At 47.1% G+C, this 24265-nt stretch overlaps 1 protein-coding gene across 1 annotated transcript; it reads left to right on the top strand.

Annotated features, from left to right (window-relative positions):
- Window positions 1–3956: 3956 nt before the first annotated feature.
- Window positions 3957–24265, top strand: CSRP2 (cysteine and glycine rich protein 2). The gene is made up of 6 exons (XM_029597143.1): window positions 3957–4109; window positions 13829–13950; window positions 19297–19465; window positions 20159–20288; window positions 22565–22658; window positions 23940–24265. Exons 2-6 carry the CDS (start codon window positions 13839–13841, stop codon window positions 24014–24016), a joined length of 582 nt encoding a protein of 193 aa, XP_029453003.1. The 5' UTR covers window positions 3957–4109; window positions 13829–13838; the 3' UTR covers window positions 24017–24265.

A 24265-nucleotide genomic window follows, 5' to 3' on the forward strand; every position in this document is an offset into this window, starting at 1 on the left:
ATTTAAATTTGTGAATAGTTAATTTTCCTTTTTTTAAAAAAAATGTCACCCCTGGACATGTTTAAAGAGTATATGGAGGTTTGTTTAAAAATTCCAAAAGATATCACTCCGGTTATTACTAAAGTATTTTTTGTTTCAAAGAAGTCAATGACATCGGTAGAACCTGTGAAAACATCTGAACAAACGTCTATGAATGTCTTTGAATTGATTGAGTTATCTATACATTCTGAAGTTAAATCTAGAGGGACATTGCTGGCGTCCTTTGCTTTTGAACAGGATAGAAACCTTGTTCTAAAATTCTTTTTTAGAAATAGATCTGTTCAATACTATGGGCAAAGTATCTGGATATATCCGGACTTAGTCCGAAATACCCAAGAGCGAAGGAGGAAATTTCTTCATTTGAGAAGTGAAGTGATTAACAGAGGAGCCAGTATTATAACAAGATATCCCTGTAAATGTCTTTTGAAGTATCAAGAGGCTAAATATATTTTCCTAGAACCTGAACAATTAAGGGACTTTCTAGACGGGAAGGCTTGAATTGCTGTATTAAATTTGTAGGGGTAGCCCTATGTGTATGGTTTATTTCCTGTTTCTTTTTTGATTAATAAGTGAAAAGCTCAATAAAATTTTAAAATCTTGGTCCAATACTACTTGATATCAAGAGATCCATTGGAAAAATTACTTGTATATGTTTCTAATTAATGATGTTAAAGTTTGGATTCTCTTATTTCTTTTGATATATGATGTAATATATCTAAAAATTGCATAAATAAAAAAATAAAAAATCAAAGTTACTGGCCAAATAGCTAGACGTAGTTTAATAGGAAAGCATCAACAAGGTTTTAGTAAAGGGAAGTCTTGCCTTACAAATCTATTAGACTTTTTGAAGGTATAAATATCATTTTGATAAAGGTGAGCCAATTGATAGAGGGTATTTGGGTTTTCAAAAAACTCCTCAGGAAATTAAAAAGTAAAGGGATAGGAGGCAGTGTCTGATGTGGGTTGGTAACAGGTTAAAAGGCCAGAAACAGAGAGTAGGACTAAATAGGCAGCTTCCAAATGGAAGACAGGCTATAGTGGAGTACCAGAGGGATCTGTTCTGTTTAAAATATTCATAAATGATCTGGAAAAGGGAACAGTGAGCGAGGTGACCAAATCTGCAGATGCCATGAAATGATTCAAAGTGGTTAAAACAGTAGGAAATTGTGAAGAGCTGCAGACGGACCTTGTGAGACGAGGAGACTGGGCGTCAGAATGGCAGGTGAAATGTAACGTGGAAAAGGGCATTCTGGGCCAGAGTCTGCTGTCCAGCCTGGGGGAAGGGGAAAGGTGGGTGAGGGAGGGAGTTTGCCAGACACAAATCATGAGAGAAACCATTATCTAATCACAAAAATATACAACACTGAGCACAAGTTTGAAACAGTGGAATCCTTCCTCAAGGCTAATTCAGCTGCTTTGTGCTAGGGCTGAAACTTAGATGATGAGCGCCACTGTTCGCAAGTTCCAGCTTGAGCAGATTCAACTCCTTTGTGAGTATGTAATACAGTCTAAATAAGCAGAATATTAAACTTGCTTGACGGGATGATACAAACTTTCCAGGGAAGCCTGCTCTCCCCACACACACACACACACACACACACACACATGCAGGCAAAAACTGAACTGGAAACCACAACAAGCCAGATTCTGTATGCAGTGCAATAATAGAAAAGCAGAACATCACTATTCCTCAAAACAATACAATCAAGAAATATAAATCAATCAGAATAGTAAAACCAAACTAAACAATTATACATATCAAAACAGGTGATGAACAGAATTACCAAACATTGATAAGATATTTCAAAATAAAAGACACATCACATCTAATAATTAAAACTAACAAGGATAAAAAAAATATCTCTTGTTCTCCATATCTAGGAACTTTAGATTTCTCGTCATCCTAAGTTGTGCCTTGGAGGAGAGCGCACAAACTTTAACTCCTCTCACACACATAAATACAGGCACACATGCACAGGCACGCTCTCTCGCAGAAACCCACACAGGCACTCACAGATACACACACACAGGCACCCTCAGACACACACACACACACCCTCTCATAGACACACAGACACCCCCTTTCGTGCACGCACACACACACACTCATACACAGACACCCTCTCTTGCACACACAGGCACCCTCTCATACACACCCACACAGATACCCTCTCATAGACACACACACCCCCTCCCATGCACACACACACACCCTCCCATGCACACACACACACACCCTCTCATGCACACACACAACTTCTCATGCACGCACACACAGGCACTCCCTCATACACACACACACAGCTTCTCATGCACACACACACAGGCACTCCCTCATACACACACACACACCTTCTCATGCACACACACACACAGGCACCCCTTCATACACACACACACCTTCTCATGCACACACACACACACAGGCACCCCCTCATACACATACACACCTTCTCATGCACACACACACACACGCACAATCTCATACACACACAGACTCCCCCTCTCATACACACACAGACCTTCTCATAAACACACACCCTCATGCATGCACACACACAGGCACCCTCTCATACATACACACACACACCCCCTCACACAGGCACCCTCTCATACACACACACCCTCTCATACACACACACACACAGATACCCTCTCATAGACACACACACACCCCCTCATATACACACACACCTTCTCATGCATACACACACACCGACACCATCTCATACACACACAGACCCCCCTCTCATGCACACACACACACAAACCCTCTCATACACACACACACCTTCTCATAAACACACACCCTCATGCATGCACACACACAGGCACCCTCTCATACATACACACACACACACACACTCTCATGCACGCACACACACACACACACACACCCTCTCATACACACACACACACACAGATACCCTCTCATAGACACACACACACCCCCTCTCATGCACACACACAGGTACCCCCTCATATACACACACACCTTCTCATGCATACACACACACACAGGCACCATCTCATACACACACACACACCTTCTCATGCATACACACACACACAGGCACCATCTCATACACACACACACACCTTCTCATGCATACACACACACACAGGCACCATCTCATACACACACACACACACCCAAACCCTCTCATACACACAAACACACACACACTTCTCATAAACACACACCCTCATGCATGCACACACAGAAGCACCCTCTCATACATACACACACACACACACACCCCCTCTCATGCACAGTCTCATACCCCACACACACACACACCCTCTCATACACACACACACACACACAGACCTTCTCATACACACACACACAGGCACTCTCCCATACACACACAGATACCCTCTCATACACAGACACCCCCTCTCATGCGCACACACACACACACCTTCTCATGCACACACACAGAAGCACACTCTCATATATTATATACACACACCCCCCCTCTCTTGCACACACACAGATACCCTCTCATAGACACCTACACCCTCTCATGCACACACACACAGATATCCTCTCATAGATACACACCCACACCCCCTCACGCACAGGCACTCACTCTCACAGGGCCAATCTCCCGCACACATTTTGGACGTCTTGTTCCGCGGCTGGCTGCAGAGCAGGACCTCTCCTTCTGCTTCTGCTGCCGCCGCAGCCTCTGGGGAAAGGCCGGCGGCAGGGAAAAGCCTCGCTTTTGCGGGCGGGGAGTAGGAACCCCGCCCGCACGTTACTGGAACGCGGCAACGGCACCCCTCCCCCTCTTATCACCCGGGGCGGACCGATACACCCCGCCCCCTACATTCTGTGAAATCTCTGAGCACGCATCTCTGGCATCGCTCGCTCTGGGGGCGGAGCCCGCTGCCCTGGGGCAGAAGAGAGGGACCGGTTTGGAAGCGCCCCGCCCACGAGTGACGTATGTGACTCCGCCCCGTTGGCGAGGCTTTAAAACCCTGGGGGGTGTGCGCGTAGCCTCTCAGCTCTCTCTCGGCGCAGCGGGTGCTTGGTGTGCGTCCGGTCTCAGCCCTTAGCGCAGGTAAGAGGCGATGCGGGCTCGGGTGCTGAGCAGGCAGGGAGCCGGTGCAGGGGTCTCCTGCCGCCGCCGCCGCCGCGCTCTACAGCGCAGGCGTTCGTTAAAGCCGAGCTGGTGAGCGGCGACGCTGCCCTCTGCACGTGGCGGTGAAGACGAGACTCCGGGTCCGGCTCTAAGGTTAAAACCAGGGACCTAGGCAGAGAGGAAGGCGGCGGGGGAGCACTCAGGATCCGCCGATGGAAAGCGGTAAAGAGGACAGAGTGGGAAAGTAGCAAGAATCACCTGACAGGTCTGCAAAAGGACAGACTTAGTGGTAACAAGACTGCTCTTACCCTCTGGAAGAGGGTCGCATTTACCCAGGACAAGGGGGTTCGGTGTCCCAGGTGACCCTTCAGTCTCGTGGCCCTGCCTGTGGGGGGTAGAACTGGCACAACATCCTCTTCTCTTGCCACACTCGACATCAGTATCTCACCTTCTGCCAAGTCCTGTATCCCCCTTCCTATCCACAGTGCCCAGCATATCTCACCTTCCCCCACTACCCGCATCCTCCTTTCTCCCCTTCACTCCCTGCTTAACACACCAGCATTATCCCAGTCTCTTTGCCCAATTTTTTCTCCACACCATCTTCACCTGCCCAGCACACTTTCCATAATTCTCTCTCTCTCTCCCCCCCCCCCCCCCCCCCCACTACATCTACCCAGTGTTCATTACCTTTTTATGTGGTACCTGCCTTAAATGGGCGATAGCACCTGGAGGGGGAGTAACTGCCCCCCCCCCCGCAAAAAAACCAAAAAAATTTGGCACTCTAGGCAACCACCTCATTCACTTAATGGAAGAACGGGTTGTGATTTTAGTGCTGGTTGCTGGAGCAGGGCTATAGCCTGTGGACCAAAGGATCTTTGCAGGGTTGGAGTCCATGAAGAGGAAGGCAAGAAGTGAGGAAGAGAGATGGAAAGGTACTGGCATAGATGCCCTCAGGAAGGGGCTTCCTCTGCCTCCACTCACTCCTACTCCTGTCTCTTTGAGCCATCTGCTACACCTAAGGCAGGGATGGGCAACTCTGGTCCTGGAGTGCCATAAATGGGTCTGGTTTTCAGAACATCCACAATGAATATGCATGAGAGAGATTTTCATGCACTGCTTCCTTTGTATGCAAATCTATCTTATTCATATTCATTGTGGATGTCTTGAAAACCAGACCTGTTTATCGTCTTTCCAGACTGGCATTGCCCACCCCTGGACTGAGGCCTCCTATCTGGCTTAAGATGTGTATTACTAGCTTTGATTTGGGAAGGTGATGATATTATGTTTGTGTATTTATTTATTTAGGTTTATATTCTGCTTTTTGCACTTTTTTTCAGTGCTTCAAAGTGGATTACATTCAGGTACTGTAGGTATTTCCCTATCCCCAGAGGGCTTACAATCTAAGGGGGTCATTTTCTAAGCCTATCGCACACGAAAAGTCCCTTTTCGCGTGTGATAGCTCGCCGGGGGCGGAGTCAGGAGGGCAGGGGAGGAGTCGGGGTGGCGAGGAGGCGGATGCAGCGCTATCTTCGCTGGCGGCGATAAGGTAAGCACTGTTATTGCTGCCAGTAGCACACCCAATAGCGCCACCTTACACGGTGGCGCTATTGGTGTGTGAAAGCCGACAGCGATAACACTGCAGTGGTGCGATCGCTGCCGGCTTTTGCAGGCCCTTTGCCCCCCCCATTAACGCTGGGATTCACCATTCTCTGCGTGAATGGAAAATCCAGCCCTACGTTTGTTCCTGAATGTATATGCATTTTCAGATATTGCAGATTCTGGCAGTTCTGACTATTTTAGGGGAGAGGGTGGATGCGATGGGGTTATTCAATCCATTCCTCCCTTCCCAGCCTTTCCATTTACATTTTATTCTGCGCTGGTCAGGCTGGGATATAATTTCTGAGCAAAGGACAACATCAAGGAAACCTTTGCATCCTTCAGAAGGGTTCTGAAACCTTTTGCTTTACTACTTATTAAATGTGGGAGCATTACATATTTACTCTAGCATTTAAATATTTGCTCCAGTCACTGGCTGGCAGGCCAGGATGACTGAGAGCATCCTAGGATCTTGTCTGTGAAACCAACATAACCATTCACCTCCCCTCACTCCGGGGATGATGACAGGAAGGTGGTGGAAAAGAGCCAGAAAGATGTGTAGGAGTCTTCCGGACATGCCTCGCACATGACGGGCTTGCAGACGGTGAGGGTAGCGAAAACATAGATGTTTGCTGAAGGCTTCTGTTGGGGGCACATCTGGAAAATGAGTCACAGTGTAAGCGCCTCCCGAAACCAATCCTGTCTAGCAGTTGATAACTCTGTTAGCGTGAAACACAGAGCAGTTAAGTGAGGGGCGAGGGCTGGGTCTGTCAGGAGCTTAAATAATGATCCGTTGACACCACGCTCATCTTTTCGGAATGCACTTTCTGCCTGAACGTCAACTGCGGGTGAAGAACAGTCGGGGCTCCTAATAAACAGACCTGCCCCTCTCGGAAGGCTGGGTTTGTTTCACGTGCACCATTTGTAACTAAAAATGTGGTGCGACTGAAATCGTCGGTCTGTTAGAAATAGTAACAATATTCCTCACATTAACCGGGACCAAGTATATATTTTTTTTCCCCCGTGGACACAAAATGGGAAAAAAAATCCTTTAACATGTCTGGCCCAAAGAGAACAACAAACATGCCGAATTCTGTATGCCACTATTAAAAGTGAAGTGCCCAGCTTGATTCAGTTCTCTCTTTCTTAGATGCCATTATGCTCCTGATCCACGGAGAATGTTTGTTTTACCTGGAGGCCTAACCTTGTGGGGCCCAAACCTTAGCCCTGGCTTATGGGTTCTTACTGTCTGTGGGAACCGACTGGCACGAGTGCAGTAAATACCCAGAAGTAAGGCTGCCAAAATCTTGAGGCGATGGAAGCACCCCTCCCCTCCCCCATGATGCTATTAATTTGCTATTAAAAGTGCCGGATTAGCTCTCGCGTTCTTGTACTTTTCTTTAGACCGGTCGGCTTTGTCCATGTTTAGACCCGGTCTCTGCCCACGCGTTTACCTCGAAGCTCTTCTGCCTTGAGGGACTGAGATCGCTGCATCCTTTGGCCAGGCCTGTGTCCAGTGCTGGGACCCCGGCGTGGACAAGCTGCCTCCCTGTGCCCCGATGTAACGTTACGTCTGGGAAGAGGCCCGGCCCACCCCCCACTGCCTGCCCAGTCCTTCAGGCTTAACACAGCTGCACTCCCAAGGTCTTGGGTGCATTTTTTCTGCAGATATTTGCTTTTCAGAAAATATAAAAGCCCCCTTTTTTTCTTCCAACCCTTCTCACGCACTTCCAGCCCTCTTCCTGCTAAGGAGCGCTCACGTGTAAGGTAACTGCAGTAGCGGCAGTGCACATTTTAGTGGCGCTGGCTTCATTCCTTGCATTAACACACAAGAGTTTCAGCAAACTGTGCAGCTCTGATTTGGGATGCTCCTGTGCCGTTTCCTAGCATTGATGCCAACTGTTGTGTGGTACGGAAGCCAAGCACTTAAAAGGATTGGAAACGGATATGAGTCCTGGCAGTTGTGCTAGGAGTTGCATGGCAACATCTGTAAGCCGCGTAGTAGGCCTAAAGCTAATTTCATTAACCATGCTTTGTTTGTTTTTGGCTTTTTGTTTTAACCAGATTGTGAAATCAAGAACATGCAAAGAAGCTTTTGAAAACTTCTTAAAATTTCAAGACTCATATTTATTTCACTGATCACAGCAGGGTTTCTTTAGTGAAAAGATGCAGAATAGGGCTGTGTTTAAGTGAATTTAGTAAGCTGCTGTCCATAACAACATAAGACATGCCATACTGGGTCAGACCAAGGGTCCATCAAGCCCCGTATCCTGTTTCCAACAGTGGCCAATCCAAGTCACAAGTACCTGGCAAGTACCCAAAATTAATTTCCTATCGTGTAGCAGATGGACTCAGGACCAATGGGTATAGTGTACTCCTGATAGCAGTTGGAGACGGATCAGATTTCAATCTGACGTCAGCCCCCAGTACATATACCCCTGCAGGAAGTGCAGCTCTTCAGTATTTTCCGTCTCCATAGCAGTTAGTGACTCTCTGCACGCTCTCACAGCGTTAGAGCAAAATCAGCGGAGAAAAAATCCTAAAATCGAAAGAAAACTTACCTCTACAGACGAGCCCCGCTCTCCTGCGGTGATATCCTCGGGTCCCTCCCCCAGTTGAGAATTCCCGAGGGGATTTCCGTGGTCCCTCAGAGGTGAGCCTCGGTCCGGCGGCCGATCCTCGGCGGGGACCTAGCCCCCGACTTCGGGCGCGGCTGAGAGGCCGCGTGCATCCTCGAGACCTGGGTGCATCCTCGAGCGCGGCAGTGAAGGTATTTGCCCTCTCCTCCCACAGCCGGAGACCGCCCGGAACGAAACAGGGAAGCGCCGAAGACTAGGTAAGGTAGAAATCTTCTTTTAAGACTCTGGTCTCCAAGGTCGAGGAGTCGCACAGGTCGCCGGCCGGGACCAGTGCCGCCGGGTTGATCTGCCCTAGCAGGGCTAGCCCTCTGTTAGATTCAAGGGTCTCCCCCCACGTGGAGACCCTACGAAGTGGTCGCCATATTGCCCACGTGGTCGCCGTTGCCATTTTGGCCCTATTCGCCTCTCTCCGCCGCTTCGACCTGGGCGCACAAGGCTCGCTAGGCGCACAAAATATTACATGTGCGCATAAGATACACGCACAAGTGCCGTGCGCATAAGATACGCGTGCAGCACTTACTGGGTTGGGCGCATATCTGCGGCTTAGGCGCACATCTGCGCGCACACAACCCGCACGTACATAAAGATTTACGCGCCTATACCCATGGCACCACTGGAAATGGAGATCAAGGCCTCTGCCCAGCATGCCATATCAGAGCCGCACAAAACGAAGAGGCCAACGCCCTGTGCGTCCAGTGCGAAGAGGCCCTGGGAGATCCAGCCCAGGCCAGTCCCACCCAGGGCCGAGTACTAGCTCCTCAATGAGTAACCCAGACCCCGCAAATTCCAGCGGGACTCCCCCTTAAATGGGGACCCCCAGGGACTCAGTTCCCCCTCGCTTAGACCCAGCATCCATCTCATGGGTGGAATTCTTCAAAGGCCTATACATCTTCGTTCAAATGCAGATGGAGCCTCCGGCAGAACAGCCACAGTCTCCACCACAAGACCTTCATGTCCCAGGCCCCACTAGGCCCAGACAAATGTTTCCACTGCCCAGAAGTCCCACCTACGGGGACACAGATAACTGAAGAGGGGGAACTCCCCCTGGGGACAGAGCCTCACCGGACCATGAGACGCTTCTTCACCAAGGTCGAGCTCCCAGACCTGGTCACCAACAGCCTGAAGGAGCTTGCTATTCTGGGCACAAGTGCTTCAGGGGAACCTAAGATGAATCCCCTGCTAGAGGGACTCCGCCAGACCTCTCGCCATTTCCCTCTGTTACAAGCCGTCCAGCAACTAATTGACCTGGAATGGAGTGCTCCAGAGTCCTCATTCAAAGGGGGACGGGCTATGGCAGCCATGTACCCTCTGGACCCGGTGGCCAAAGACCTTTTGACATGCCCCAAAGTTGATTCCATGGTCTGCGCGGTCTCGAAGTGCACCACCACCCCAGTGGAGGGAGGTGCAGCGCTCAAAGATGCTCATGACCACCATCTGGAATCCATCCTTAAACAATCCTTTGCCTGCCTATCACAGACCAGGAGCAACACCCCTGGGGAAGCCATGGAACCAGCAGTATCATTCCTTGTGGATGCTGCTTCCGATCTGGTACGCACAGCGGCTAGAGGAGTGTCATCAGCTGTGGCAGCCAGGAGGCAACTCTGGCTCCGAGGCTGGTCGGCCGACGCATCATCCAAAACGCGACTCACAAGGATGCCCTTCAAGGGATCCCTCCTGTTCGGCAGCGAACTAGAGAAACTGGCCGACAAATGGGGCGAGTCCCCATTGCCGCAACTACCGGAGGACAGGAATAAGAAACACCAATGCCCCTTTCCCCGATCTTCCAGGGGCAGAGGTTCGCAGCGCTTCAATCCATACAGAAACTCTTATCACACGGCTCATCCTGCAAGCAGGAACCAGTCCTTTCGCAACAAGCACAACAAAAGGGAAACCAGCTCGGGCCCCGGCCCTAGCCGCACCCCACAATGAGATTCGGCCGACCCGTCCAAAGGAAGAAGCCATAGGGGGCAGACTTGCCCTATTCTACCAAAGATGGGTCGAGAACTTCCGGCAAGTGGGTCCTAACCATCATTCGAGAGGGGTACTACCTGGACTTCCTCCGAACCCTTCCGGACAAGTTCGTGGAATCCCCTTGCCACGACCCCTCCATGAGGGTGGCAGTGGAGGCGACTCTGACCAGATTACTGGCCCTAGAGGCCATAACCCCAGTGCCTCCGTAACAAATGGACACTATTCCATCTATTTTATCGTCCCCAAGAAAGAGAGAACGTTCAGGCCCATCCTGGACCTCAAGTCAGTCAACTGCCACCTGAGGATCCCCCGCTTCCGCATGGAAACCCTACACTCTGTAATAAGGGTGATACAACCAGGAGAATTCCTCACATCCTTGGATCTGTCGGAAGCCTACCTACATATTATGATCCATCAAGAACATCAGCGCTTCCTTCGCTTCAAAATCCTGGACCGTCACTACCAGTTCCGGGCATTACCCTTCGGGTTAGCCACAGCACCCCGGACGTTCACCAAAATAATAGTGGTGGTAGAGGCAACACTGAGGAAGGAAGGAATCCTCGTACACCCTTTCAGTGCGAAATCTCCAGAGAAAAGTTGCCAGGCAACCAGCAGAGTCCAGACCCAACTGGAGAGCATCGGATGAGTGGTGAACACAAACAAGAGCTGTCTGCAACCCTCACAGACCCTCGAATACTTAGGAGTCCGATTCAACACCAGGGAAGACAAGGTCATCCTGACACCGGCGAGGAGATTAAAACTGATGAACCAGTTACGAACCCTGATGAGCGAACATCGCCCCACAGCATGGGATTACCTATAAGTCCTCGGTCTCATGGCATCCACGCTGGAAGTAGTACCATGGGCACGAGCTCATATGAGGCCCCTACAGCGCTCACTCCTATCGCGATGGAGCCCACTGTCTCAGAACTACACCGTACGTCTACCGCTCCTGGGCAAAGTTCGAACCCACCTATGGTGGTGGCTACAGGACAGCCACCTGAGCCAGGGAACAAGACTATCCTCACTGATCTGGATCCTGCTCACCATGGACGCCAGCGTACGAGGATGGGGAGCACACTGCGAAGAGCTAATCGCCCAAGGGCAGTGGAACACAGAAGTCAGGTGGAACATCAATCACTTAGAAACCAGGGCAGTCAGACTAGCCTGCCTACGGTTCGGCCACAGACTTCGAGACAAAGCGGTCAGGGTAATGTCGGACAACGCCACAACAGTGGCATACATCAACCATCAGAGAGGAACCAGAAGCCAACAGGTGTCCCTGGAAATAGACCCCCTAATGTCGTGGGCGGAAGGGAATCTCCAGGAGATCTCGGCCATCCACATCGCCAAGAGAAAACATCACGGCGGATTACCTCGTCAGAGAAAGTCTAGACCCAGGAGAATGGAAGCTGTCGACTACAGCGTTCCAGCTGATAGTGAACCGTTGGGGAACACCAACCATGGACCTTCTGGCAAACTGGTCCAACACCCAAGTACCCAGTTACTTCAGCCGCAGACGGGAACCTCAGTTCCAAGGCATTGATACCCTGGTTCAGACATGGCCACAGGAGACTCTGCTATATGCCTTCCCATCGTGGCCCCTACTAGGCGCGATCATTCACAAGATAAGTCGACACAGGGGACAGGTACTTCTTGTACCCGTCCAAAGGAAGACCATGGTATGCAGACATGCGGAGATTACTGACAGGAAACCCCCTGTCACTACCTCCACACAGAGATCTGCTCCAACAGGGACCGATTCTCCACGAGGACCCAGCTCGATTCTCTCTTACAGTCTGGCCATTGAGAGGGTTCACCTGAGAAAGAGTGGATACTCGGGAGCTGTAATCGACCCCCTACTCCGAGCACGCAAATTCTCCACATCTCTAACATACATAAGGGTGTGGAGAGTATTTGAAGCCTGGTGCGAGGACCACATCATCATACCTCGCTCAGTTAAAATCCCCGTGGTCTTGGAATTCCTACAGAACGGCCTACAGAAGGGATTGTCCCTCAACTCCATCAAGGTACAGGTGTCAGCATTATCATGCTACAGCGCCAATTCAGCCGATTCAAGTTAATCAATTTAACCAAGTTATAAAGTTACACAAGTTATTCAAATTAGTCAATCACTCATATATCCACAACACTTTTCGAGGAGAATACTGAAGAGCTGCACTTCCTGCAGGGGTATATGTACTAGGGCTGATGTCAGATTGAAATCTGATCCGTCTCCAACTGCTATCAGGAGTACACTATACATATTGGTCCTGAGTCCATCTGTCTACACTAAGGAAAACAAAATTATCAGGTAAGTAATTTCTCCAATAGATCCCATGCTACTAATGCCGGCAATAGGAACCTATTAATACCTTTTTAAACCCAGCTACACTAGCTGCCTTAACCACATCCTCTGGCAACGAATTCCAGAGCTTAATTGTGCGTTGAGTGAAAAAGAATTTTCTACGATACACACACCCTCTTATACACACTCACAAAGTCTCACACACAGGCATTCACTCTCACAGGGCAAGTCTTTCACACTCACATTTTGAACCTTTTCTCTGCACAGTAAGGCTTCTTCTGCTGCCGGTTGCGGGGAAAACATTGTTGGCACCAGTGACTCTTCTTTGGCTGTTGGATGGTCCTTTTGGTAGTGGGGATCCTGCCAGTACATCGCAGTTCCGTGCTTCTGGGACCTTCCTTTTGCTTTCAGGGAGTGGGAACCCTGCCAGCACATCACAGATCTGCGCTGCCGCAGCATCTTTCTTTTGCTGGCAGAGAGTGGGAACCCTGCCAGCATGTCGCAATTCTTGTCGCTGCTGCATGCCGCCAGCACTGCAGGTTTTCCTGCCACCAGATTTTGCCTGAATGAAGGGTGAGGCAGCTTTGGCAGGAAGGTTTCAGGGGCCAATTTTGCCCCTCAGAATCTTGCTGCCTGAAGAGGCCACCTCACCCTGCCTCATTATAGAACAGCCCCTGGTCCTGCTGGTTACCTTGCTAAGGTCAGATTGCCTCTGGAAACATGTGGCTAATCAAAGGGCTTTAATGACTCTCTTGTGACACTGTTTGCTTTCTCCGAGCTGTAAACCTCCTGCTCCCCTGATTCTGGAATGGATATGGGACATGGGCAGGAAAAATGGCCACGAGCGAAGAGCAAGTCGCAACTTTACTATTTAATAGGGTGGCTTTTAATTCCATGGACTCCATTTTCAGAACTAAACTTTTGATGAACTTTAATTTTGAATACTGATAACCTATGAAGAGTCCAATACCAGGTCTCTATATAGTCTTGTGTGGCCTTGATCATTCTCGTTGGCAGAAAAGAAACACTAGCGAGGTGGTAAGAATAAGCTTTGCTCTGTCCTGTTCCAGAGTTCATTTCACAGATCTACAGACGTTGTACACAGAATCTTAAGGTGGTTCGTGCAGTCTGGAACCAGTTAAATGTCTGTTAGTAACCATGCGTTTCCCTTCTTCCCACTTCAGCGGTGCCAGGATGCCTAACTGGGGTGGCGGTAACAAATGCGGTGCCTGTGGCAGGACCGTTTACCATGCTGAAGAGGTGCAGTGTGACGGCAGGTGTTACCATCGATGCTGCTTTCTGTGCAGTAAGTATGACCTTGCAGCAGTTTGTCGCTGGCACAGAGTGCCGCCATGCCGGCTGTAAACCAAGTACAGCACTGACCTTTCAACTGAGAAAAGAAAGCTATAACTGGCCCTACTTGGAGTTTAGCAACAGCTAGAGGGAAAAAGATGGGAATTGTGAGCCTGGAGACTGTATACATACACTGGGCTGAAATGCTTCATATAGGTTTGTAGCACCAACTTATAACAGCTGTTTTTTTTTTTCCTGAAATGGAGGCCGCCCTCTATCTAAGGTGCCATTTTGCTCTCCAGTGCCTTCTGGGCCTGTGTCTACATTACTGCAGTGTACCTGAATTGAAACTTGCCTTGGGCTTGAGCTTGTGTTGGGAAAGATTAATAATTCCAGTATAAAAGAAAAAAAGCTGCAAGGCTGCACAGAGCTCTAGCCTAGAGCATGACTAGAGAGGGAAGGGATGATCCTGTGGGCCACAGTTCTGCAACATTCACACTCTGTGCAAAAAACATCATGCACAGGAGTAAGCCAGAAGTCCTCCAGACTGCTCCAATTAACTTTTTTGCTGCATATCTCTAGAGGATCATCTCGGGAATTTTTTGGAGGTGAGACCTTGCATGCAAGCTCTGACTTTCAGAAAGAACTTCTTAATTTACAAAAAAGGTTGAAAGAAAACTGGAAGTCCACTGAGGTGAACATTGCGGTGTGTTGATCCCTGAGATTATTTAACTGGGAAAGTTAATAACGTTCTGCTGTATAATCATTGAAACCTGCAGCGTAACCTCCGCCCAGACCATGCAATAAAATACAGGACAACTAGAGTGGCCCCTGGCTCACCATGATGGCCATGGCCCTTTCATCTGGTATTTCCCATGTTGGATGTAGGATATTTCTTGTGGGTAACATTCTATTGTCTTGCATTATTTAAAGTGACTACCATTGTTGGGAATACTGGCTTTTCAAGAAGCAAACGAAGGGCAAATTCTGGCAACAAGCAGTGGTGTTAGTGTATAGAATGCCAGTGGGAAGAGCAGAGTATGAGCGAGCGAGTGGGAAATGCTGGCGGGCACCGTTACCTGTGACTGTCTGGATCCAATACAAAAGGCGATGGATGCCCCTCATGCAGTCATGAGCCATTAACGATGGCGTAGAAAATGCACAAAGCATTGTGTGTTCTCAAAGCTTCGCCCTGCTCAGGGGGTGGGAGTCTCAGGAGCTGGAAATCTGTGTCCTTCAGCCCCTCAGCAGGTTGTCCACATTTTACAGTCCTCTTCCCACTTCCTGCTTCTATGCTAAAATGGCCGACTGCTTCATATTCCATTGAGAGCACTGGTGCTTGATTGTCTTCCCTTTGAATATTGACATTTTTGCAAAGCCGAGGATTTTTTTTAAATTGGAAAATAAATCACAATCCATAAACATCCAACTAAGCTGTTACATAATTGATAACATAAGTGACTTTAGAGTATATCTCAAAGAAACATAATGCAGAGAGACCATATGGCAATGTTTACCAGTCTGTCTCTTGCGCTTGTCTCATGCTTTGTTGAATTCAGAAACTGTCCTTATCTCTGCTTCTATTGGTAGGCTATTCCATGTATCACCACACTTTCTTAAAGAAATATTTCCTTACATTACTCCTGTATCTACCCCCTTTTACCCTCATCCCATGACCCCTTGTTCCAGAACCTTCTTTCAGTTGAGAGGGCCCCCACCTCCTGTGCACTGATCTTGAAGATATTTAAATGTTTCTATCCTATTTCCCCTATCTTGTCTTGCCTCTAAGGGTATACATGTTTAGATCATTAAGTCTATCCCAATATGCTTTAAAATGAAGATCACTGACCATTTTAGTAGCCGCCCTCTGGAGCGACTCCATCCTGTTTATCTCCTTTTGAAGGAGGGACCTCCAGAATTGTACACAGCATTCCAAGTGAGGTCTCACCAGGGACCTATACAGGGGCAGTATCACCTCCCCTTTCCTGCTGACCATTCCTCTCCCTATGCAGCCAGGCAGCTTTCTGGCTTTTGCTGTCACTAGGGGTATTTCCCCATCCCCAGCGGGTCTACAATCTAAGTCCGTACCCGAGGCTTAATGAAAGGACGCGTTCTTGCCATGATATTCAGGCGAACTACGGCATACACTGTAAGTAGCGGTTTATAAATTGTGAATGTAGGGGTGTGTGTTCCAGCTAATTGGGGGGTGCTTTGAGAGTACAAAACAATCTCTGTACATGACACAGGTATTGTTACTGGGTGCCTTTTTCAGTTGAATAAAATACATAACGCTTGGGCAGCAGCATCATTGGCATGGAAAAGGCGCAAAAACTGGACAATCCAAGGCAGGCAAGGGGAGGGGTGAGTTTTAGGGGAAGGTATATTATTTATATATATATATATATATATATAAATAAATATATAAATTTTTATTTATTTTTTGCTGTGTGGGGGGGGGGGGGGGCGTATTTTATCAGCTAAAACCTAAAATAAGCCCAAGTTACATAGTACAGTTACATAATCCTCTGAGATTGCTGTTGGACTCTTTGTGTGATAAGTAGTGCGATGTTCACTTTAATATGTTTTACTGTATCTTTGTATTCGGTGACTGCCAGTGTACAGAGATGGTGGTTTCATGTATGTTGTGGTAAATAGAACAAGTTACAAATCATTATTGAATTTGTTTTGGGCTACTTGTAAACAGAATTATAAAATGCATTTTATAATCAGAATTTTGTAAATACTGTAAATAATTACACCTTGTTCTGTTAATTCTCTCTAGCTTCTCCCAGTTTGAACAGCCTTGTTTTTATTGTAACTTCATGGTTTCTTTGCACTCGTTACATGTTCTTGTTTCATCTACACCCCTTGTTAATTGTAAACCAGCATGATGTGATTCTATCATGAATGCCGGTATATAAAAACCCTAAATAAATAAAATAAATACTCAGAATAGCCTATACGTTATCAAAACAGTGACCCATGTTTATATGAATACATTGCCAATAAAATAACCTTTGCAATTCTGATGCTCTGGACAAACCTGTGCATGGCTTACGTGTGGCCGGCCTATGCCCTTTGTCTGGTCTCACAGCACAATGGATGAATGAACATTTTTTTTTTTAAACCTATTCTTGAGTGGATCCAAGATGGCGCCGTAGAGCAGATCGTGGGAGCCTCGGCATTTCTCTTGTCTGAATTTACTTCGTATCGATGCCGCATAGGGGTAAGGAGAAGACTGACCCTGCAGTCCTCTCAGGAACCCCCATCGCAGGCCCTATGGATGCCCACGTACAGCGAGTGAACAGATCGGAAGAGTTGTCTTTGGGGTTGGCGGCTGAAGGAGAGCTGCTGACCTCTCCCCCGGGCCTTTCGACATCTTTATCCCCGATCTATAGGGCTCCACCAGCAGACGCGGCTGCCTTCAGAGCCCAGGTCGAGCCAGTGGCCGGGGCGTATGCTGAAGATGCTGACACCTTGCAACTCTGTGCAGGGTTGGAATGCCCTGGAAAACCTGGAGGAGAAGCTGGAGTTGGCCCCATTGACGGTAGTGCTGGCTCACCGAAGAAAGGAGGATTTTTTTTAATCAGAATGAGCAGGTTACTACTGCAGTTTCAAGTCCTCTAAGCAACTTTTTTGCACCTACCCTGGTAAGACCAAGTTTAATTACTCTTGGTACAATATGGGAGGCTATTGTAAGCTTGGGGACTTCCATGGCATCGCAACTCAATCCAGTAGTGGATAAAGTTAACAACATCCAAGACAGTTGTTCTGTTGGAAAACTCCAAAATATCTTTTTTAAAAGAAATTGAGGATTTAAAACAAGATACACTAAAATTGAAGCTTACTCAGGATCTGCTTATAAAGGAGAATCAATGGCTTCAGATTAAAATTGAGAATCTGGAAAATGCCATACGAGGAAAAAACCTCCGATTTATTTATTTTCCTAAGCTTCCTCATATATTGGCAAAGGACATGTTTAGAAAATATCTTTTGGAAATCCTTAAAGTCCCAGAGGCGGCAATACCACCATTATCAAAGCCATATTATTTGCCTCCATATAAGAAGCAGGAGATTGAAGAAAATCAAGATGGTGTTCAGGGGATGGATTCCCTAACCTCCAAAGTGGATGTATCTCAGTTATTGGAAACGTCTGATAGCGCCCTGGTACAAGCGGCCACAGTGGTAGACTCATTTGTATTAGAACCTGATCGTGTCTGACTGAAGAGTTTTTCACTGAAGTGTTAGGGTAGTTCCAGATGTCTCCAAGCAACTGTTTCTTCTGTTGAGACCTAGAACTTTGCAGATAGGGGCCTCCTTTTGTTCTGAAATACCCATGTAAATGTAATGTCAAATATAAGGGCCTTTCACCTGTTTTTTCTCTTCCTCCATTAACTTTTTTACTTAGTGATAAACCAGTAGTGTGATAAATGTGAAAGATCTGGTTTTGTCTATTTTGCCTCCTGAAGGTTGAGTGCCCTACATTATGTATTATACCTGCTGTCTAAACACTGCTCTTTTATCTTAATTGGTTTGGGATTTTTCCTTTAACTTTTTTTTCGCAATTAGATCCATCATTGTGGACTTGCGGAATAGAAGTAGTATTTATTTCCATGATAACTTATGTTATGACATGTATAATTCTCTTTTATTCTTCTTTCCTTTTCTGATCAAGATTGTTTCTTGAAAATTTGTTGGAAAATGCATAAAAAAAACAAACCAACCCTATTCTCCTTGCTGTGTGCTTCACTGGGATTTCCTATTGGGAATGCTGGAAAGCCGATACAAATGTACACTCGATACTCGGCCCATGCTGCTGGCACGGTGGTTGTAGTCTTATGGTACGAACCAGTAACCAGTGTTTTCTGCTATGGGTGTCTGAAGGCAGAGAGCTGCACAGTGGCTGGCAGCAGATGGGGTTTGTAAATTCATCCTGAGACTTTCCAAGCATGCTGCAGACTGGCACAGCCCTGCACCTGTCCGTGCTCCCTCCTGAATAAAAAGGTGGCAGGCCTCTCCTCTAAAACAATCTGAGGCGGACGCAGAAGGCAGAAATGAAGGGGTCCTAGAAACCTTTTAAGCTTCATACGCTTAAGGAAAATGTTACCATTTTGAACTTGGTCTGTTGGGTGACTTAAGACCTCGTTTCCATGTCACTTCCAGTGGAGGGCTTGTTGGGGGGGCTAGACATTTTATTGATGTAGCTAGTTAAAATTCATTTTCAAAGTCAAGCTCTCTAATTTGCAGAAGGCAGATCATCTATTAAAGTTTTTTGGTTTTATGGAAAGCAAATGTTGGCTACATTTAGGTGAGTTTGTTGCGCAGGTTGGCCGTTTACTTGTGGTTTTCTTTGAATCAGTGGTTTGCAGGAAAAACCTGGACAGCACAACAGTAGCGATTCACGACGAGGAAATTTACTGCAAGTCTTGCTATGGGAAGAAGTACGGGCCTAAAGGTTACGGCTACGGGCAGGGAGCTGGCACCCTTAACATGGACCGGGGAGAGAGGCTGGGCATCAAGCCTGATGAGTGAGTTCTCAAAGAGTGAAGACCTGAGGAGGGAGGGGAGGGAGCTGGCACCCTTAACATGGACCGGGGAGAGAGGCTGGGCATCAAGCCTGACGAGTGAGTTCTCAAAGAGCAATACTGGAGTGAAGGCCTCAGGAGGGAGGGGAGGGAGCCTTGCTAGTAGAGGTTGCTGAATATCGTTCCTAGACCCCACCGCATTCTTTGCTCCATGGAAAGATCCCCATGTGGTTGAATGGTGAGCTTTCTGGTTAAGTTAAAATAAAAGGCCCATCCAGGTTTCATGGAATCTTTTTCTTTTTGTTGTAATTATGTAAACTGTTTGGCTATAATGGGCCTGGGCTGGGCTGTCCTTGGCATTCTCTCGTGTGGCTGGGCTGAGGGGTTTCTGACCAGAGCTCTGAACCATCTGTACCTTAGGAGGTGGGCAGCAGGAGGTGGCGAACAATTGTTAGGAAATGCTGAGAGCTGACTGAAATAGAACCAATAGCAAACTCATTAACGTGTGATTTTTGAGAGCGAGAATTGCTTAAAATTAGAAATTATGGAAAGGGAAAGATAGCAAATCTATTTTCATTTATAGGCTTTAAAGGCAAGGCTGCAGTAAGGACCAGGGGTGCCAAAGGATTCTAAGTTTTTGTGTATAAGAAAATGTTTACTTCTGTCCTAAATCTCATTTTTCCTTTTGCATCACAGAACACAAGTTTTGCGATCCACTTCAAATACCAACACGTCAAAATTTGCTCAGAAATATGGGGGCGCTGAGAAGTGTCCTCGGTGCAATGAGTCGGTGTATGCTGCAGAGAAAGTAATGGGAGCTGGAAAGGTAAGAGGGGGACAGACTAAAAGGCCCCTCACCTTGGAGCCAGGTGGCTGAGAGGAACGGAGCCTCTGACAGCTTTTAATGAGCGCAGAGTCACAGAGCCGGCAAACTTGCTGAAGAGGCCCCAGAGTCTGCATGCTGGAGGACCTTGCCCTTCTGCTAGTTTCATAGTTGGATTGAAAAGCATCCCCTGCGATGGCAGGATTCATCTTGTCCTGGTAGCAGGTAGCCAGCATTGGGCTGGGGCGGAGCGGAGAGTGATCGGCTGCTGGTACGGCATAAGCTAGCTCACCATGCACTTGACTGTAAAAAGCATTATTTAGGCAGGCAGCTCTTTCTATCCAATTGACCAATAAATTACCTATAATTCTAGGCATGCAAGTCATAGGATCTGCTAGGGAAGCATACATTTAGTTTTGCTCAGTAGCCACTTTACCTTAGAACAGTGGTTCTCAGTCTTTCATGGCTACTGTATCCCTTTGAGATGTCTCTGTAGCCCCTGGTTTCCAAAAATTCCAAATTGATAGTAAATTCTCCTTTTTATGGTTTTTTTTTCTGTCTTAATATTAAGAATTTTCCCCCTTGCTTTGTTTTCTTTCACATGTCTTCCATCCTTCTTTCATCATTTTTTTCTAGTCTCTTTCCTTCTGCGCTTGTTTCCCTTCATCTCTTGCCTGTCTCTCAGCTCTTTTAATCTCATTTCTTTCCATCTTTCTTCAGCTCTTTGCTTTACATCTCTTTCTCCCATTTCTCCACTCCATTTCTTCTTTGGCTTTTAGCCCTCCCATCATTCTTTCCCCTTCCTCATCCCCCGCATCTCCCTCCCAGGCTTCCACATCCCTTTCTCTGGGGTAGTCATGCATAATGACATATGGTGTTCACAAGCTAAGTCTTTGCATCTTACAGAACCTAAAATTTGGTTTCATGGGGTCTTTCAGCTCAGATTAATTTTCCCTCACAAATCAGCTTTCCTTATCCTCGTGATCTCTTGCCCCATTTCTCTCCAGCCTCTTTCCCAACGTTGTTTTCCTTGCCTCTCGGGTCTACAACTCTCTGGGCCTTGACCTCTCTCCTGTGGCAATTGGAGAGCAGCAACAGAGCAAGCACCGAAGTAGTAGGACTTGAGAAAAGCAACAGAGCGCCAGCACAACAGGGGACGGTGAGGGGCCTGCGCTTCCTGTTCCCACAGCTGCCTCCTTTTCCTTGTAGCCCAGCGGAAGCTTCAGCCCCTATCAGGAAGCCCATCAGATAGGGCAGGAGACAACTGCGAAAACAAAGCACAGCACATTCACTGCTGCTTACACTGCTCAGCTTGTGCTGGTAATGGCCACCTTGATCACCTCTCTCCTGTCAGGCAACAGTGATGGCACCTGTCTCCATTTTACTTCTCCAGGCCAGAACACGGTAGCTGACAAAGCCTCGGCTCTGCTTAAGGGGTTAGTGTGCTTTGTGCAACAGCGGCGAGTGGTTGCTTTCTGCAGGTTGGACTCCTCTCGTCCATGGGGGGGGGGGTCTGGTTTCTCCCCCACCTCCCCAAATAAAAGCTTCCAAGTAGCCTGAGGATACCTTTATCCCTGAGTTATGACAGACCAAAGGGGAAACCCTTACAATTAAGGCAGAGAAAAAGCATAAAAGCTATACATTTTGAAATGTGAAGCAGGGAGGGCACATGAGACACATCATCCATGAAAGGGAGACAAGAGTCATGAAATGTTGAGATACCTGCCCTATAGAAGACTTGCCCCAAAACACGACTCTTTGCAGCTTAGAAAACCAAATATTGGTTTTACATATACTAACCACCCATCTTGTATACTGGTATATATGGCGCTCCAAACTAGGTTCCTTGCTGAGTGTTCTAGCAGCTAGGCCACTCTTGTTTCTCCAAATAATCAGCTCCTGATAATCGTGTGATACTGATGCATGATGCATTCTAACCTCATTGTAAAATTGTCATAATAGAACACACTGCACTATGTCACTATCTCACAACAACAAATTAACTTGGCCCCAACCACTGAAAACGTGCAGAAATCCATGGGAGTCCTCGGGTCAGCATGGCTGGTAACAGGAAACCAGTGGCCTTGCGCCTTGAAATCATGGAGCCTCAGCGCGTCCTTTGGCTAGCTGTATGTTCAGTACTTGGAAATGTAACCAGAACTACTTGATTGCTTTGCCATTCACATCTTTGTGGTGTAGGTCTCCAGTAATACCTCACCAAGTTCAAGATCTTGGGTCATTGTTTGTAGTTATTGCTAAACGAGTCTCTTCCTCCTTAGCCATGGCATAAAAACTGTTTCAGATGTGCCAAATGTGGAAGGAGCCTAGAATCGACAACTCTGACCGAGAAGGATGGAGAAATTTATTGCAAAGGTATGTACCCCACCAGAAACCATACAGCACTGGGCAGAATACAGCTTTCTGATTTTTATGGTACTTTGCACATTGGGTTACCATCAAGTTCGATTCCCATATTTACCTGGGCATGAAGACATCAGAGCAATACCAAAGCCTTCATGGTTCAAATATTCACAAATCTGCAGTGAAACAATATAAAGTCCAGGCTGCTTAATTAAGTTTGCATAAATATTTGTGGTCAGAGGTGCCAGAAATCAACCAAAGCTTCTTGTAGGGTACCAAAGATCCATATTTCCTGTATATTAAATCCAACATACCAATATAATCCCATGATCTGAAATGGATCTTCATCTCCTTCCTGGCACTGTTTACCACCACTGCCTGCTTATTTTTGGCTATCCAACGATTGCCATGGCTTAAAGTGTATACCTCCCTGTGTTTAAATCTTACTCCACTCTTTGGAACCACTTCCTATGCATCTGTTCTGTATTTTCAAACCACATTCATCTTGCAGTCCCTGTCCTGTCCTATATAAACCTTTTTTGCTTAAATATCGTGATGGTTTTGCAGCTCAGCTTTTACTGTAGGTGCTTTGCACTAAAAATGACTATAAACAAATTGGCAACCAGAGGGATTTTTTTTACCATTTTATCTTAAAAATGGATTCTAAACATTCCTCCAGGAGGTTCTATTTAAAGTGGAGTAGCCTAGTGATTAGAGCAGCAGGCTAGGGTTCAAATCCCACTGCCACTTCTGGTGACATTGGGCAAGTCACTTCACCCTCCATTGCCTCAGGGACAACCTGAGATTGTAAACCCCTTTGGTCGGGGACAGAGAAAATATGCACTGACCCTGAATGTAACTCACTTTGTGCTATCAGTAAAAATGTGAGCTAAATATGTCCAGTTGTGCACAGCAGAATTCTGGGGTTCGGACTACAGCAAGGCATCCCAAACCTGTCCTGGTACCCCCACAAGGGATATGCACTCACAAGAAATTTGCATACATTGGAGGCCCAATGTATGCAAACTCGATATCCTGGAACGTACGGTCAACAGGAAAGCTAAGACAAGGGGTGCTCTATGGCAGCATTTTGGTAATCTTCCTGCTTGCCATCCAGCTAGATAGATATTTTGGATGCATGCAAGTTCCTTTACAGGCTACAGAATCCAGTAATGTCAGTTCCTTCCTGTAAACTCTCTCTGAGGTCCAGTCAAGCCCCCACCAGCCCCTCTGCAAACAAAAGAGGAGACATTGATGTGAAGTAATGCAATTTTTTCTTTTTCTGTCTCAAAGGTTGTTACGCAAAACATTTTGGACCAAAAGGATTTGGGTATGGCCAAGGGGCCGGTGCTCTTGTTCATGCCCAGTGAAGGAGGCAGAGAAAGTAAATCAGAGGGAGACTTCAGTTTGAGATGAGGCTTCCTGATCTTTTAAACTTCTAATTATTGTGACTCTTAATTACCGGATGCTCCTAACTATGGTGTAAGGCTGTGGTCTTTTCCTTGGCCGGGTTTTTTAATCTTTGCATACAGCGTTCTGTACTAAGATGTGTTGCTTTTCCCCAAGAGTCTGTAAAGTTTTTAATAAAGTTTTGTGTATTAAATTACTGTTTGTTTTAA

The sequence above is a fragment of the Rhinatrema bivittatum genome, chromosome 4, assembly GCF_901001135.1.
Source record: "Rhinatrema bivittatum chromosome 4, aRhiBiv1.1, whole genome shotgun sequence".
Classification (NCBI taxonomy): Eukaryota; Metazoa; Chordata; class Amphibia; order Gymnophiona; family Rhinatrematidae; genus Rhinatrema; species Rhinatrema bivittatum.

What these genes read in the sequence shown, in the direction of transcription:
- CSRP2 (XM_029597143.1), top strand. Translation starts at nt 13,839, where the DNA reads ATGCCTAACTGGGGTGGCGGTAACAAATGCGGTGCCTGTGGCAGGACC. An exon ending in CTGGGCATCAAGCCTGATGA is followed by an intron (nt 19,466 to 20,158) that starts GTGAGTTCTCAA and finishes TTTGCATCACAG; the next exon opens with AACACAAGTTTTGCGATCCA. An exon ending in TGGAGAAATTTATTGCAAAG is followed by an intron (nt 22,659 to 23,939) that starts GTATGTACCCCA and finishes TCTGTCTCAAAG; the next exon opens with GTTGTTACGCAAAACATTTT.